Source organism: Gossypium raimondii, chromosome 13 (genome assembly GCF_025698545.1).
Source record: "Gossypium raimondii isolate GPD5lz chromosome 13, ASM2569854v1, whole genome shotgun sequence".
Classification (NCBI taxonomy): Eukaryota; Viridiplantae; Streptophyta; class Magnoliopsida; order Malvales; family Malvaceae; genus Gossypium; species Gossypium raimondii.
In genome coordinates, this window is record NC_068577.1 from 5,216,475 (window position 1) to 5,235,343 (window position 18,869).

At 30.4% G+C, this 18,869-nt stretch overlaps 1 protein-coding gene across 3 annotated transcripts; it reads right to left on the reverse strand.

Annotated features, from left to right (window-relative positions):
* Positions 1-9,017: 9,017 nt before the first annotated feature.
* Positions 9,018-15,307, reverse strand: LOC105782968 (uncharacterized). Of its 3 annotated transcripts, XM_012608097.2 has the most exons (9): positions 15,014-15,307; positions 14,822-14,929; positions 14,565-14,718; positions 13,989-14,168; positions 13,605-13,739; positions 12,482-12,564; positions 12,271-12,370; positions 12,078-12,166; positions 9,018-9,402 (listed from the first exon to the last, which is right to left on the reverse strand). In XM_012608097.2, the coding sequence occupies exons 1-8, from the start codon at positions 15,265-15,267 to the stop codon at positions 12,089-12,091; spliced, it is 1,092 nt and encodes a 363-aa protein (XP_012463551.1). In that variant the 5' UTR covers positions 15,268-15,307; the 3' UTR covers positions 9,018-9,402; positions 12,078-12,088. The 3 variants fall into 3 exon arrangements, with proteins under 3 accessions (XP_012463551.1, XP_052482044.1, XP_012463550.1); XM_052626084.1 differs by lacking the exon at positions 9,018-9,402 and having other exon boundaries at positions 11,563-12,166; positions 14,586-14,718; XM_012608096.2 differs by lacking the exon at positions 9,018-9,402 and having other exon boundaries at positions 11,563-12,166.
* Positions 15,308-18,869: the final 3,562 nt, after the last annotated feature.

Here is an 18,869-nt window from a genome sequence, read left to right on the forward strand (position 1 = left end):
TTATTAAAACTTAGATGGGGAATACTTAGGAGTCCATCATTCTATCCTATGAGGGTGCACAATAGAATCATTATTGCATGTTATTTGCTCCATAATTTTATTCGAACCTATATGAGTCTTAATCCTATTGAAGCGGTGTTGGAAGAAGGATTACCTCGTAATATGATAGATGACGATGAACCGAATATCGTAAATATTACTCCACCGGATGCATGGGCTACTTAAAGGATGGAACTAGCTAACCAAATGTTCAATGAATGGCAAACATCTAGAAATTAGTTAGGTTTTGGGTAAAAATAATAAACGTTAATTTTTTTATGTTATTTCATGTTTCTTGTAACTCCCTAAAAATCTAAGTCTTTAATTTTTGTATGTTTTGACACAAATTTCTTTTTTTCTTTAATGGCTAAGTGATTTGGGTGTGTTTGGGAGTGTTTGAGAAGCCTGGGTTCAAGTCTTGGCCTTGGCAGAATTTTTAATTTTGCTCTTAATTGAATCTGGACTTTGGTATATAGGACTTATAAATATTAGAGTTTGTTTCATGACACAAAAAGAGCTTGTGGTCTAGTGGCAAGGTGGCATGTTGTGTAATTGTGAGGTCTGAGGTTCAAGTCTTGGGTTGTGCAATTGAACATTTATTTTGCTGCTTGAGCTGTGTAGGTAGTGGAGTTGGACTGAAACACAGCTAATGGGGAGTTTGAATGGATTTTGAATGGAGTGGTTAGGGGAGTTGAGGAGGAATTGGTGGAGAAAATCAATGAGGGATAAGGGGAAAGATTTTAGGAAAGAATTGAGGAATTTGATTAGGGGGTGTGTGTGCCGTTTGGGGTAATTGAAGTCTTGGGATTTCAGCTAGGGGGAATAGATTGGTATTTTTGGCATTTGGAAGAACTTATTGGGGTAGCATCTGCTGAATTTGGTCTTTAGATTCTAAAGATACTCGGTTTTGGGTCAATTTCGTGTTCTCCTGTTAGCTTTTGGTGCCGACTTTTGCCAAGTTTTGGGAAGTGCCTCTCGAGTTTGTCTTATTCTGCTCTTTTCTTTCCTCTTTCCCCTCTCTTCTTTGTAGAATCCTTCATTCTCTTTCTTTCCATTTTCTTTTCTCTGTTGGCCGAACCTTCTTTCTTTTCTCTTCTTCTTCTTTGGCCGAATATTTTTCTCTTTCTATCCTTGATTTTCACCTCATTTTATTTCTTTTTTATTGAGAGTTATTTTCTTTTATTGTTTGTGGTTTAACCGTTTATCACTCCTTTCTGTTGGTTCGAACTCCTAGAGGGTTGAAGGAGTATCAAGTAATACCAAATCATCGAAACCTTTTTCTTTTCTCTCAATTTAAGGCAGATATGTGGGCTAACTTTCTAGGTGTAGGTCGAATGTTTGTTGCGTTTTTGTAAGTTTTCATGAAGGGGATTTAAACCACTTGACTAAACAATTTTGGTTAATAATCTGGTTGTGATGCAGATACCCGTCTAAAGGATTATAGTCAACATTCGTCAGTGGTATAAGTGGGCTAAACCACTTTTGTCGATCGAGGTAAATGTTTTGGTTAAGGGTGTAAAAAGAAGGAGATTAACCTTTTTGTTTAGCGACAACGGAAAACTTGTATGAATGTAGATTTTGGATGCTTGTGGATCTTGGTGCGTTTTCACAAATCAGGTGTGTAATCACCCCACCGCAACCGTAGATCGGTGAAAAGCCAAAAAGCCATAAACACAGCATTTGAGACCACACGGGCGTGCAAACGCTCGAGTGGTAAGCCCAACTTGAGATTCAAAGGGTAAAATGACTAAAATACCCTCAAAGGGTAAAATAATCGAAATACCCTCGAAGGGTAAAATGACTGAAATATCCTCGAAGGGTAAAATAACTGAAATACCCTCGAAGGGTAAAATGATCGAAATACCCTCATAAGGTAAAATGGCCGAAATACCCCCGTAGAGTAAAATGACTGTTATACCCCTAGGAGTTGGAATGACTATTACGACCTTATGTATGTATGACTATGATTAAATATAATATTTCGTATACACGTATGATTTATGACATGACATATTGCATGGGGTTGGGATTCTGTTATAGAGGAAGTATATTGCTTTCGGCAACTTTGCTACGATCATCGATATTGGCGCCTACATTGCGATGCTACTCTTGGCGACTTTTTTGCGATATTGGTGTGTTGGCTGGGTGGGTCGATTTTATCCCCACATGGTGTGTTGGTGGTACAGAGTGGTGTGTTGGCTGGATTGGGATAGTTTGCATTATTGCACTGTACTGATACTGTACTGGGCTAAAGCCCACATTGTTACTGTATAGGGCTCAGGCCCAGACTGTCACTGCATGTCGTATACTAATTGACTGTTAGGGGGTTATACATTGAGTTTCGTAAACTCACCATCTCCTTTTAACTGTGCAGGTAATCCTCACCCATAGACGATTCGGAACTACGAAGGATTCGGAGGAAGCCACACGACTGCTGCGGTTTACATTGGCTGTTATTTTACCTTAACTTATATGTTAGGTTTTGTTTTTGTGTAATAAGGCCTTTAATTTGGTTTTAATTTTTAATTGGGTTTTGCTTACTTATTTTAAACTGCTAGTTTAGGGAAAGATGAATTTTTTTAAAAATAATTATTGTTTTCAAAAACATGAAATCTAACAATAGACTTTAAAAAGCTTCCTCAATTTTAGACCAACTTATTAAAACAATATCAGATAACTAGATAAACATTTTGACTAGTTGATTTGTTACTATTAATAAAGGGGTTTTATAAACTTAGAAACAAATTTTTACCAACGAGTTCATTATTCGAAAGACACTTCAATGTGACACGCCAGATTCGACCATAACGTCTACGCCAGGTTTGGGGTGTTACATTTCTAGTTTATGGAACTTTGGTGGTGTTTGAATTGTTTTTTGTATTGTACTAGACTTGTTGAATTATAATTTATTTTCTTTTGATTCATCATGTGTTATAATTTTATAAAGTGTTGACCTTTTGATTCATAATATTGAACTTAATTTTAATTTGTTTTTTTCTTATGTCATGTTTTTCACAATCAAGTGTTTCTTCCCAAAATTCTCAAGGAACCAAAAGAAAATGGGTTCCAAACAAAGATGCTGCGTTGGTTGCCTGTATGGTCGACTTGCACAATGTTGGAACCTTCAATGCTGAATGGGATTCAAAGCCAGTTATTTAAATGAGTTGAAAAAAATGTTAGAAAAAGTTTTACCCAATGCCATGTTGAAGGCTAAACCTAATCTTGAATCGAGGATTAGAACATTGAAAAGGGATTGGTCAATCGTTTATGACATGCTTAGTGGAAAAAACAATAGCGGTTTTGGTTGGGATGAGCATAGGCAGCTTGTTGTTGCTGAAGATGCGGTGTGGAACTCATATATAAATGTAAGAATTATTTCAAGTCTTTATTATCTTATTTTGACCAAACTTATATCTAATATGAATTCCTCATTTTTATAGTCATAAAGAAGCCGGTCAATTCAAACATCGTAGTTTCCCTTATTATGACCAACTTGCTACCATTTATGCAAAAAATCGAGCCACTGGGAAAGATGCTCAAACAGCCGCTGATATTATTGAAGAAATAGATGTTGAGGATGTAGCTACTACAAATACTCATGAAGAAAGAAACAATTTCTGTGGATGCAAAGTTGATGTTTCTTTGGATGACATGAATCTTTTAGCTACACAACCGCAACCAGCTAGAAACCAAGGTGATTCCACATTTTCAAAGAAGAAGAAAAAAATATTTCTGATGCAAGTGACCATATTTCTTCTACTTCATTTCATGATGCTACCACTTTATTGGCAGAAAATATACGAACCGTTGGCGTTGAAATCAGTAGGAGTATTGCCTCCGAAGTGCTAATTCAAAAAAAGTCAGAAATGACCATTCAAGAAAGAGCTCTAACATTATATCCAACATTATGTGAAGTGGAAGGTTTAACTAAGGATGAGCGCTATCGCGCATTGAGCAAAATTCTAGATCATCCAACGCAAATGCTCATTTTCTTTAGTTTACCTTCTTCTGTGCGATTGGAATGGGTCAAAAGATTTCTTGCTGACTATTAAAAATCATGGTTGTGTTGATGATATTTTGGTAACTTTTTGTGTTTGTAATATTTGGATGGTATAATGACATGATAGAATGTCATTACAATGTTGTAACTTTTTGATGTTGTAAAATTTTATAACATATGGATTATGACCTATAAACTAATGAAATCATGTAACTTTTGTTAATATATGAATATTATGTTTGGATGTGAAATATAATTTTCAAGTTATTTGTTACTTCTAATATTTTGTTTTTATTATAGAATAATTAAGTTATTTGTTTCACTAAAGATATTTTAGCACATTAAATATGTATTGCGTTTAAAAATAATAATGTAGATTATATATTATTTTATAGTATTATATATTATGATTTTTAATTCATATAATAATATTTATATTAAGAATTTTATTAAATTATATATTATTTTATTAAATTATTTTAATAATAATCTTATTAAAATTTAATAACAATAATCATCTACCTAAAAAAATTCTGCTAAGGGTATTCTAGTCATTTTAGTTTTTTTTCCTTATGCTATTACAACATCATTCCATTCAACCAAATACAAGAATACTATTACAATTCTATTCCATTCCATTCAACCAAACAATTGAATTACTGATTACAGCTTTATTCCATTACAGCTCTATTCAATTACAGCTCTATTCCATTACAGTGAACCAAACGTGGTGCCCTAAGTGTTATCTAAGTGTTAAATGAAAGCTTTAATTGTGATTTCATATATGTGATGTTCCTATAGACAAATCAGGCATAGCTCGATAGAATTTAGATTATAACCTAAAAGAAGCACAAAGATTGCAAGATCCAAACTTCTTGCATTACCATCTAACAATTAAAAAGTGAGGCACTTAGCATAAAATGCAACTTTTAGGGACTGAAAATCCAACAAAACAATCACTAGAAATAAATGTTATATTGACACAAGCAGCGGAGAAGTCAGAAACTTTTTTTAGGAGGGTTGAAATTAAATTGTAATTTTTATGATAGTAAAAATATAATTTCACCATTTTAATAGTTTATATCTTTATAATTTTTAAAGCAGTAAATCAAATTTTTTTTATCATTTTTAGGGAGCCAAAGTGTAATTTTACCTTTACTAATTTTAAATTTTAAAAACTTGAAAGGGCCTAAATAAAAAAATTTTCTATTTTTGGGGGACCGGGACTCCTACTAGCCCCCCCCTTAGCTATGCCCTTGAAGACAAACGATTAACCAATCATTATTGTGTGGGCCACTAAGTATAAACTCAAGCTCTCTTTACGATATTTTTTATAAACTAAAAAAAATAAGTGCTAAAAAAAAGTATTGAAAAATTAAGTGTTGGACTTAAATTATAAAATATGTTTAGTGTATTACTTAAAATTAAATATTGATTATAATTAAATTGTTTGATAAATGATAATATAGCCTTAAATGAAAAGAATAAAATAAAATAAAACAATTGAATTTATTCTCTATAAGTGATAAGTAAGTCCTTATCTATTTATCATTCTCTACACTTTTTTGTAGAAAATATTCAATCCAGTAAGTTTCATTGTGGGTTATCAAACAAAGTTTAAAAAAATTAAGTTACTAAAAATATTGTTTTTTTCAACACTTTACTAAATAGGTCCTTAATCTCTAGAATCTATCGTACTTCCTTGCTTAGTTAAGCTCTTGTTTCTCTCTTGTAAAGCTTTTCTTACTAATCTAAGTATAAAAATACATTTCAATATCAAAATCCTGATTAGACCTGATCATGGGTCGGGTCCTGATTAGACCTGATCGTGGGTCGGGTCGAGTGTCCATCTGAATAGTGGGAGGGTTTGGGCAAAAATATAAGTCCGAAAAATAAGCTTGGACAAAAAAGGCCCGTTTAGAAAATGAGTCGGACCTCAGGTAAGCTTTTTTTTTGCTCGGGCCTAGCCTGAATTTGCAAAAAGAAAAAAATTGTTGTTGCTTTTTCACTATTTTGTTGTCATTTCACTATTGTATTGCTACTATTGTTGTTATTATTTAGATATTGTATAACTCTTATTTTATTGTTAACTTTACTACTATTTTAGAGGTATTTGCTTGTCTTATTTTAGTGTTATTTAAGTATAAAGATTTTTTAATTTATTTTCAATTTGTTGAGAAACATTTATTTTAATGTTTTAAATTAATACGAGCAAACCAGGCTGAGCTCAGGTTTTAGCTTTTTTTATCCTGATTAAACTTGAGCAAAATTTTTTAGACCTATTTTTAGGGTCGAGCTGAACTCGAGCCTATAAACAGACTTAAAATTTTATTACAACTTGACTAAACTCGACCTGACGCAACCCATAATCACCTGTAATCCCCTTAATTCTCTTGTGTCTACAGGAAGCAGCAATATCATAAACCCAATTCTCCAACTTAAGAGATCACTGCCAACTCAGCACATCAACAAAAGGACAAACACTTTTTAAGCATCACTTGCTAAGTTGATTGTTATTAAAGTTGCAAAGGTGTTAAAGTTTTAGAGGGAGTTTGGATGAGCGGTGGGGTGCGGCGCGTTTAACTTACTTTTTGTCTCACACTACAGTATCTAATCTCATCACCACCACTGTTTTTACACTAATTGCAAATAAACGCACCATTCATCCAAATCCACCCTTAGCACAAATGCTGACGTAAGTTGCAAAGATGTCAAAGTCTTAGTACGAATGCCAATATCTTAGTTGGATGCGAATGTGCAAAGGTAAGTAAAGTTGTGGTTGGTTCGAAACCAACTTTTTTTTTTTAAAGATTATTATTTTGCTCTCTCATATAATATTTTTTTGACCCAATTTAATAGTAAAGTATCATTTTTTTTCTATTTTTGGTCCATTTTGTAATGGACATTAAAAAACCTATTAGACAAATCTGGTTAATGAAAAAGTACCACGTGATATATTTTGACAAAAAATTTTGTCACATGGCAATTAGGTTTATTTAAAATAAAAAATTTTAAATTTAAGTTAAAAATAAAAATATTAAATATATAAATATTAAAAAATGCTTTCGACTTTGACCGATCGTTGGCCGACATTGACCATCTACTTATTCTAAATTTAAAATTAGAACATGTCACGTGTCCTTTTTTTAGTATTATATATATTATATTGATTTAAAATGTAAAATAATCATATATAATATATATATTTTAAAAGTTTAAAATATTTTTATAAAACTCTAAAATATATAATTATAAATTTTAAAAGTCAAAATAATATATAAAATTGATAATGTTATAAAATTTTAAAAGGTATTTAAATTTCAGGTAATTGAAAAAAAATTAATACCTTATTAGAATTTTATAATTATATATTTTAGAACTTTATAAAAATTATTTTTAAAACTTTTTACAATCATTTTATAATTTTACAATTTTTTACATTTTTTGTAATAATATTATTAATTCAACTAATTTATTTTCAATTATCATATTTTTGTAAATTTTATTTTTATAATTTAGATGTTTTTTCTAGATTTTTATATATTTTTTGAATTTTCTATATATTTATTTTCATTTTATATTTTTAATATGTATATACATTTAATAAAAATATTTGTTTTTTACATAAAGATGCTAAATGGCACTTTGTGATTGACTATAATAATTTTTAACATATGTAAAAATAGACTAAAAATATAACTAAATCATACTTTAAGTACCAAATTGGGACAAAAATTTAGATATCAAAATGAAAAACAAGTATACTTTAAGAGCTAAATCGTAAATTAAGCCTATATATAAATAGTTCTTTTCAATTTATTATTCTTATATAAAAATTTTGGATCCAAAAGAAAATTTGACAGTTACTCCACACAATTTTTCTAAGGATTGTTATTTGCAGAACAATAAAAATAATAATATTCCCATGATATATTGCAATTAAAAGTGTTCATGGGTCGGGCTGAGGTCTAATTCTAAAAAAATTTTCAAGCTCAGGCCCGTTTTCAAGCTTACTCGACCAGTCCAAAAAGACTTTTTCACTAATTAAAAAATAATAAATTATTAGAAATTATATTTTTAATTGATATTTTATATATTTTTATAATTAAATTTAAATTTTAAAAATATTTTTTATTATTTAAATTAAATTCTGGTCGGATCGACCCGAGATGCGAAATCCTTATCCAAGCCACTAGGGCCAAGTGGGCTACTAGCCTTTGGACATGTCTAATTGCATAAAGAAATATTATTCCCAAGATATAATATAATGTATTTTTCTTGAACGAAGCAATTCTTCTTATACTATTGAATGGAACAATTGTACATTTGAATTAAATAATATCAGAAATCAAATGTTTTTATGGTTATTTTTGCAATCAAATTTTGAATTTAATAATTGCACAATTTAAATTGAATAAGACCAAAAATCACTTAAAAGAGAAAAAAAGAAAGAAAGATTGCATTGTATATATTTTGTACTTGATTCTAAAACACATATAAACACCACGGAAATGTGATTAAGTGTCGTTTCAGAAAGATCAAACACTAAGTTTTGTTTCAAAAAGGTAATCACTATGAAAAGGTGATTAAGTGTCGTTTAAAAAATGTCATAACTTCAAAAAGATCATAACACTAACATTACGTTTGGTTCAATGGAATGAAATAGGACTGTAATGGAATAGAATTATAATAAGTAATTCAATTGTTTGGTTGAGTGGAATGGAATAGTACTGTAATAGTATTCTCTGTTTGGTTGAATGGAATAAAGATTGTAATAACATATCAAAAAAGCTAAAATGACAAGAGCACCCTTAACAGAATTTTGTTAAGTAGGTCATTACTGTTATTAAATTTTAATAGAATTATTATTAAATATGATTTAATAAAAATAAAAATTTAATTTAATTTAATAACATTTTTAATATAATTATATTTTTATTTTTATAAAAATATTATCTATACTAATTTACTTTTGGGGTACTAAAACATTTCTTTTCATTCTCAGATTCATAATAATTTCTCTTCTCTTATTCTATTCATTCTTCTTCAATCTTACCCATGTGCAAAAACCTAGAAAATAAAAAACCCAAAATCTGCCTTCATCCGTCGACTTGCCTTCATCTTTGTCCATTGCTGGTCATGAATTGATAATGATTCTTCTCTTCTCTTGCTTAGTCTCACCCATTCACTCCTCTTTCTATCTCACCCACGTGCAAAAGCTCAGAAAATAAAAAATCCAAAGCCACGCTTCATCTGTTGCCTTCATCACTATCCATTGCTGGCCATGAATACAGAACACCAACATTCATCCTCTCCCAGTCTCTCTCTTCTCTTCACTTGGAATATGAAATCTCACCTAAGACCTAAGAAGATAGAGAATCTTTCATTTTTCTCTATTTTTTTGTGTTAGGATCGACCCGATTAAGCAACAAGTAATAAAAAATAGCGAAATAAATTGAAAAATTGAACACACAAATTTAACGTGAAAAAACTCTTCAAAGAGTATAAAAAATCACGGGTAAAAATAATTTTACTATAATGACAAAAGAACAAAGAGTACAAAATATGGAGATAAAAACTAAACTCAAAACTCGAAAATAAAAACCCTCAAAATATAAATACAAAATTCTCTAAATGTGTTATGAGTTATAATCTCTAATGGGTATATTTTCTAATATTGCAAAAGAACCTATTTATAGGCTAAATTAGTAGGTCAAATAAACTATGCTAATAAATGTTAAATATATTATACTAATAAATACTAAATCTTCTAGAAAGAAAATATATTTTGTTTAACTTGACTTGCAAGCAAACTCTTAGAATTTTGATCACACAACTCTAATATTATGTGTTTTTAAGTTGACTCATATGTTGGGGAGTTTTGATTGAGTTTTTTCCTTTAAATTTTGGGTTTTAGATGATTTATTTTTTCATGGGTAATATGGTAAAAAAAAAATTTCCCTCATTTCGAGCATTTGCAAAATAACCATTTAGACATGAGTGTACTGATTAGTTATTACAGGACTTTGTTGTTTAGTCCCATGTTAGGTAATTCTGCGGAATCACATTCAATCAACCGAACGTTTGAAATACTGTTGAAAACTGAATATGCCTAGAATGGTTTAACTATGCAGGCAAACCAAACATAAAGTGTTATTTCAGAAAGGTTACAACTTTTAGGTGGTCACTAAAATCTTAACATTTTGGTGGCTAAGTACACTGTATTGGAATCACCATTAATTTGCAAAATATTAATTTACACTATATTAGAATCATCATTCGTTTGCAAAATTTTAATATTGTATTAAAATCACTATTGTAACTATATTGGTTGCAAAATCTTGGTATTGTAATGAAATCACCATTCATTTGCAAAATTTTAATACTTAATTGGTTGTAAAATCTTAATATTGTATTGGAATCACCACCTCACCAAAATCTTAGTTTGCACTGTATTGCAAAATCTTAATACTGTATTGAAATTACCATAACAGTTGCATTGGCTACAAAATTTTAATATTGTATTGAAATCCCCATTCATTTGCAATTACAAAATCTTAGAACTATATTGAAATTATTATGATAATTTTATTAGGATTAACATTCATTTGCAAAATCGTAATACCGAAAATTTTAATATTGCAATACTATATTGGTTGCAAAATCTTAGTACAGTATTAAAATCACCATTTTATTCCATTTCACCACCATGGTGAGTTACTTATTTGCAAAGGTTAGTAATATTTCGATTTATTTCCGAACTAATAAAAGATTATTATTTCACTCTTTCATAATATATATCATATATTAATAATATATAAATAACTTTAAAATATAAATCTTTTCATGAATTTCTTCAAATATAAAACTCTAAATACTCATTTTATACTTATTTATAAGATAAATGCAAGTTACGGGAGTGTTTTGTGAGATTAAAATTATTATTTTAATTTCTTGAAATGTATCTATGTATTTTTTTATTTTACTAATTTATTTGTAAATTAAAAAAATCTATTGAGGATAAATGGCATAATAATTTTTTAAGAAAATAAGATAATGGGATGTTCATCAAAGCTTTTAAACTAAAAATATAAAACAAATAAAAAATAAAAGGTGTGAAAATTATTTTTTAACTAATCACAATTCATGAAAAAAACTAAATTGTTCATGTCAACTATATTAATTATTTACTTTAGCATCGCGTTGTAATTGGAAAAAATTCTATTCGAAAAAGTAGTCCAGTAAGAAAGTGTTTTAGAAATGCTATTTAATATTACTGTTAAGAAATTTTGTAAGAATATATAATGTATAAAATGCATATCATGTTAAAATATGGTATTATTAGGTTATTCTTATTTGTAATGTTTACAAAGTAAATAAATAATATTAAAAATACATAAATATGAAAATTAGCTTTGGAAATTTATATAAAACTAATTTTTAAATTTTATTCAAAAAAAATTTATTACATCCTACAAATACTTTTATTTTAATGATTTTAAAATTTGTGAATATATTACAAGTGAATAATGTTTTATATTTAAAATAAAATCTAAAATATAATTTTATACATACTATGCAAATATGTGATTACTTAATGAATATAAAAGTAATCATACACTCAGAAGTGATTTTGCAACCACAAAAGCACTTTAAATCTGCTTTTGTTTGTGGTTCAAAAAGTACTTTCGCAATACTTTAACCGCCAAAAAGCACTTTTAAAGAGACAAAAACACTGCTGAACAAGCCATAGATCATATGGTTTACCTATTGAATTTTTTGGTCCATGACCATTCGGTATTTGGTAACCACTTCAAGCTCGACTAAATCCAAAGTCGAGCTGAATTAGACCCTTAAATGAGAGATAAATCTCTCACAGCACTGTTTTCTGTTTTCTCCATCTATAAGACACAAACCCGAAACCTATCTTAAGAGGTATCGAATTCTTTATCACTCGACCAAATAGGCGCTGATTTACCTAGTGAATTTTATTAATTGTGTAATTGTCAAGTTAGAGCCTGAGTGAAATACTTAATACCTTCAACCGTTTCAGGATCGCCACTGGTTATACTCATCCATTCTTATTATAAAAGAGCTGGAACTCGGACAGCCGCCACCACCGTATGCCTTCAAGTTCACAAAGGGAAAGAATCATTTTCAAGGTTTATCACAAAATATTTCATTCTGCAATAAAATATGAAGTTATGAATGCATTAATTTATGATGCCAACCTTTGCAACTTCAGATGTATCGGTTGCAGTATCCGTGCTTCTTAGGCACATCTTAAGATTTTTCCTTCTGAAGTTATAGCATATAACAGCTCCTATGGGCCTAACATCAGAAATGCATACATTGTAAGACAAATAGCCAATTACAATGATCACATCTTGCTTAGAAAAGAGAATGATAGCACATTTAAAGATCTCATACAAATGTGTTTACCTCAGCCCGGCTTTGGCACTTTTTAGACTTAGCTGCTTGCCGATTTCATCGCTTAAATCAGAGTTTCCATCGGCTCTGACTCCCTAAAACCAGAGTAAAAGACAACTTAATTGAAGAACATTACGAAAATGAAAAGAGAAAATGGGAAGGTACAAAGAGTAAGGCCAAAGGAGATCAAATGGATAAAAACAAACTCCATGCGATTTGTAAGATTGTATCCATAACTCAGAAAGCAATCAATGGTATCCTAAATCTAAAAGGTAAACCAATCGTGACAAAGATTTGGGGAAGAGAGATTTAAGTCAAATGGATAAAATGGACTCTATGCTATTTGTGTGATTGTATCCATAATTCAGAAAGTAATGAATGGATCCTAAATCTAAAAGATAAACCACTCAAGACAAAGATTTAGGGAAGAGAGACACCATATAAGCCAAATGGAAAAAAGCGGACTCCTTGCGATTCATATGATCATATCTGTAACTCAGAGAGTGACCATTGGGATCCTAAATCTAAAAGGTAAACCACTCGTGACAAAAGATTTGGGGAAGAGAGACACAACATATAAGTCAAATGGATAAAATGGACTCCATGCCATTCATATGATTGTATCCATAATTCAGAAAGCAATGAATGGATCCTAAATCTAAAAGATAAACCACTCAAGACAAAGATTTAGGGAAAAGAGACACCATATAAGCCAAATGGAAAAAAGCAGACTCCATGAGTTCGTCTGTCATATCTGTAACTCAAAGAGTGATCATTGGATGGATCCTAAATCTAAAAGATAAACCACTCAAGACAAAGATTTAGGGAAGAGAGACACCACCATAAGCCAAATGGAAAAAAACAAACTCCATGCAATTTGTATGATCATATCTGTAACTCAGTGATCATTGGGATCCTAAATCTAAAAGGTAACCTACTCCTGACAAAAGATTTGGGGAAGAGAGACACAACATATAAGTCAAATGGATAAAACGACTCCATGTGATTCATATGATCATATCCGAAATTCAGAAAGTAATGAATGGGATCCTAATCTCAAAAGAGAGCCACTCATGACAAAGAAAGGATATCTATTTCGGGGATGATTTATCTGAAACCTTTGATATGTCATTACCAGGCACTCCCCATACAATCCTCTGCCCAAGCGAACTTTAAATGTCTTATCCAGAAACTTGTTTGCAGCTATTTGGCGAGAGGAAATATCCAGATTTCCCTTGGCAATCAAATCACTAGAACTGATCCCAAGTAACTGCGACAGAAACAAAGGCCTTCAGCATTAAAAAGAAAAACCATGAAGATGATGCAACATGTGAGTCCATGTTTTAGCAACTAAGAAATTGTTAGCTACAGGGTAAACAATTAGGGAAATTTAAGAAGATTTTAACACCATTTCTTCATCTAGAAAAGCATAGTGAGATAACTTCAAGGTTTGAATTCATCTCATGAACCATAGCCCAAAAAATCTCAAAGGAAAAGGATCAATTTCTGAACAATTAACCTGCTCATACATGTATGGATTAGTGATGCAATTCAACTTGGAGCGCCATTCACTGAGTCCAATTGTAAAAGCTTTAATTTCTGGTAAGCTCCATCTACGAAGATCTGCATCTTCAATATACTTCAGAACTTTTTCCAGGCGAACTTGGTCTTCTGAGTTCAACAAATTTGCAGCCCCCACCTAATTCAAATTAGGAAAACAAAGAAAAATCATTTAATCTCTTGGTTATACATATACACACACATAAATGCACAAAACCAAATCACTCTAGTAAAGCATAGCAAACCAAGGTCAAAATATGCATCTAGTCCAAGCCTTGAGATTTAGTCTCTATATTTAAAAAATTAATTCCTCTTACTACTTTGGTTTAGAAATCCTAGTCCAATCATTGACACCGTTAGTATTTTCCATCAATACACCTAGGTAATCATACCAACTTCAAAAGCAAATCATGATGAACATACGGAAACTTTGACAGAATACTATCGGTGTCAAGATGATTTAATTTTTAAAAGTACATAGACTAAACCTTTACCAAAATACAGGGATTGACAATACACACACACACACACTTACATCAGGAAACATCATACTGACAAGCTTATTAGAAAAATACTCATATACAGCAGCAGAGCTACTCTTCGCAAGATTAACATTGAATGTAACTCTCGGATCTCCACAACAGTCAATTTGTGTAAGTGCCGGTTTCCGATGATCAAATGCTATCACCCTACAAATTTTCAAATAATCGTAGTGTCATCCAACTTGGCAGTTTCTAAAACGAAACGATTACGAAAGTAAATAAAAAAAAAAAATTTCCGAATTCCACTTACTCGCACATTGCTTGCTGTGAAAGCTTTGATGCAAATCCCTTGGGACCGATGAAGTCGAGGAGATAACACGTGTCTAGTCCCTCTCCTTCAACACAAAAATCTTCGACCCTGTGAAAATGAAAGAAACGATAAGTAAACTGAAATTTGAATAATTTAGACCTTGGAGTTTGAAATTTTTTTAGGTTAAAGAACCTGAGCGGTTCAACGGAGGAGGAAGGCAAGATGAGGCAAGGGAGATTAAGGCGGGAGTGGTAGAGGTGAGCGAAGAGAGCGGAGATCGCGCCGGAAAATGAGGGATAATTGTATAGCGCCACGGTTCGGACTTTCTCTTCGGCTGCTGTGGCTATGGCTTCTAGCGCGGCGTTTGATCGGAAGGTCCGAGGCCGCCATGGATACGGAGTTCGCAGTGAAATCGGCCTACATTTTCCGCCAATCCAGCGAGCCATGTTTGGTGAGGGAACTGAACTTCACAGATTTTCGTGGGCTCTAAATTTTAATATGTTTTAATCTTAGGGGCTAGGGTCCCCAATTGTCATTTTGGAGTAAAAATATTATTGGTCAAATTTTTATTGTGTCCCTGTAATATAGTCAACTTAAGGATTTAGCCCTTATATTTTAATATGGCATGATTCACTCTTTCTACTATTATTAATATTATGTTTTAGTACAGATCAGTAGCATTATTAAATAATTTCATTAGTTGGCTGATGAAAAAAGAAAAATAAAAATCCAAATTATGAGATTAGGTTAGAATATTTTCTAAATGACAAATTGGTAGAAAATAATTATTTTAATAATCATAATTTTATCTTTTAAATGATAAAATTTCGAGTTTTACGTATGGGGGAATGGATAGGTGCTTCCTTGAGATGACTGATAAGGTTTGGTTGAGGTGGATTCTAGCAAAGTAAGGGTGAGCTAAAAAGTATCAATACCTTATTTTAAAATATTTTTTAATACTTAAATTTAGTGTGAGTTTGAATGGATGTGTGTTTATCTATGATTAGCGTAAAAATAACGCTGACGATAAGATTAAATATTGTAGCATGAGACAAAAAGATAAATTAAATGCAATGTAATGCACTGCATCTAACTATCTATCCAAACTCACCCTTAATGTAAAAAGTTTGAAAGTACACAAAGCTAAAGAGAGGTGTACATATGGCTACCTTTCAAGGGCGAAAACTAAGAGGGGGCCTTGGCCCCTTCAAAAATTCGAAATTGTTATTAAGGTTTTCAAATTTTTTCGAAATTTTCATTAAGCTTTCAATAGTTTCAAAATTTTATCTAAATCTTTTAAATTTTTTAAAAATTTTAATTAAATCATTTATAATTTTTAAAAGTTATCGTTAATATTTTCAATTATTTAAAATTTTTAATTACACTTTTTGAAATTTTTCATTAAACCTCAATTTTTCAAAAAATTAATTAAATTTTCTAAAATATTTGAAAATTTTTAATTAAACCTAGCGAAACTTAAAACCATATTCTTTCACTGATCGTTTATTCCTAAGGCAACTTCAAATTATTTGACTCCTCATCTCTTAGTGAACCGAAACTATTTTTAATTTTTGATGAAAGAAAAAGAAACAACTTTGAATTTAAAAGTTATATTTTTATCTTTGAAAATATTTCACCTTTTTTCTTTTCTTATAAAAGATGAAGGAAACAATTTTGCAGATATGGAGTTTTTACGGGTTTTTTACTAAATTATTATAAAAAAATAAAAAATAACCAAAATATTAAACTTTTTTTATTTACCAAAATATTATAATTTTTTTTATTTACCAAAATATACCAAAAACGAAAAACAAAAACCTGCAAAAAAAAAACATGTGGCGGCACCAAAGGTGCCAAAGAGATTGGCGGGACTAAAATGTAACTATCTGCAGTTTTAAGGACCTGACATGAAAATTTACTATTTTAGATTTTGAAAGTGAATTGCTGCCGCTGTCTGGGCGCACTAAAATTGAAATGTGGCTAATTGCCTTTTAAGCCCTCCTTATTTATTATTTTCTTTTTATTTCTCTTCAACTCACTTTTTTATTTAATAAACAAGCCCTCAACCTATTTTTGTAGTTAAATAAGCTCTTAATCTATGATTTTTACTCATAAAAGCCCTTTATTTTATTATTAAAGTAAATATATTTTACCTAAAGTAAAGCTATTTAAAAAGTATAAACTAATTAGCATTTTGTGTATTATTTTGGTAATTTGATGAGAATAGTTTATTTAAAAATTTACTAAATTTGATGAGAATAGTTTATAATTATAATTTATTTTTTCTAGTTGGGTTACATTTATGGGTGATCGGTTTTATTATTACTTCGGTTTTTCAATAAGGCATGTCGGTATTTCTATTAATATTTTTAATCAAATTACTTAATAACTCTATTTTAATTTAATAAACTATTCTCATCAAATTACCAAAATAGAGTTTATTAATGAGAATAGAGTTATTAAGTATCTTAATTATCACTTAACTAATATTAGATTTAATTAAAAAATTAGTTATAATTTAATTTTCATTATTAAATAGCATAAAATTAGTTAGAATTTAGACATTAGAAATTTATGTATGAACTATTTTGTAAGAGAACTAAAATTTGATGTTCAAATGTCTTTAAGAGTTTTGATGTGATTTAGAAACATGTGAGGGGTTAAATGGGTATTTTGACGAAGGGTACTACAGCAAATAGACCATTACCAATTTCAATTGGAAGGACCGATTAGTCCAATTCCCCATTCATGAAAGAAGCAAAATTGCTCAAACAAAATTCTCTCCATTTCTCTCTCAAACTCCCTTCAAACTTTTCTTCAGTTTCATGGTTCAATCTCATCTATTTTTGACTTGGTAATTGTATAATTTGTGAACATTTCTTCTTGGTTTCAATTTTTAAAAACTTGATTTTATCACTTCCTTCTCCATTTATTCATTTCACATCAACCCATGTAGAAGGGACAACTTGAATTTTTGATTTTTTCTCGATCATTTTTAAGAGCTTCATTAAACGATTTGGAAAAATATTAAGGTATAATTGACATTCCACAAAATAAAAGAGCTCTTAAAATTTTTGTATAAGCAAATTTGCTTTTAGCACCCGGGAGATTTGTATTTGATGTTTGTGTGCGATTATATATAACACTTGTGCGCATTCTTGGAGTGTAAGGTGTTACGTGATCCGTTTTCAAGTTTGTGATATATATTATATAATTATATTATATGAAAAATTAAATAAACTAATTATAATGTAAATATAAAAAGACATGTTAAGTTGTGTATGTTGATATTTAATAAAATTAATTAATGTATATAATTGTAGGAGAAGATATATATAATATTATTAAATATTAATTAAAAATAATTATATTTTTAAAAAAATGAGTGGGTTTAAATAGACTTAGATTAGCCGTTTACAAAAATGGATGAATTTGAACAAAATTTAAAGTTCATATTCCGAACTAGACCATACTTAAACAATTAAATATAATATTATAGCACGCACAAACTCAACTCCAATACATAAACATCTCTATTACACACCCCCTCTCATCCTCATGCATCCCGTCATTTATCAGTGAGAACTATATGATTTCGACCAATTGTTGAAATTTTCACCAATATAGTTAACACAATTTGTTAGGGGCCGGGAAACTAACTCGTCCAAAGGAGCTACTTCGCCTAAAGAGATAGCAAGGAGTAGCTTCCCTAACTTAGCTAGTTGCTTTTCGTAACTTGAGACCTATATCAAGGGGACATACCTCATCATTACCATACTCACCACGAAGAGATCCCTTCACATATCGAAATTTTGCCAAATTAACCTCACAACTCCAAAACCACCTCTCTCGCCTCTCAGCACCACCGTGCGAACCACTTTTCTTCTCCTCCATTCATATTTGGTATCGACACCAATGTTCATTCATTTACCTTTTCTATTTGCCCTTTTTTCAATCACCCACGGAAGTGTAAATTGGATAACAAAAAATAAAGCATGCAACTGCTATTTGCAGCTAGTCAATTTCTGTCTACCGGTGAATTCGGATG

Coding starts and splice junctions, on each gene's coding strand:
- LOC105782968 (XM_012608097.2), bottom strand. CDS start 15,267: ATGGCTCGCTGGATTGGCGGAAAATGTAGGCCGATTTCACTGCGAACT. Junction 13,740..13,988: donor ATCCATACATGTATGAGCAG/GTTAATTGTTCA, acceptor TTTCTGTCGCAG/TTACTTGGGATCAGTTCTAG. Junction 12,167..12,270: donor ATACATCTGAAGTTGCAAAG/GTTGGCATCATA, acceptor GTGAACTTGAAG/GCATACGGTGGTGGCGGCTG.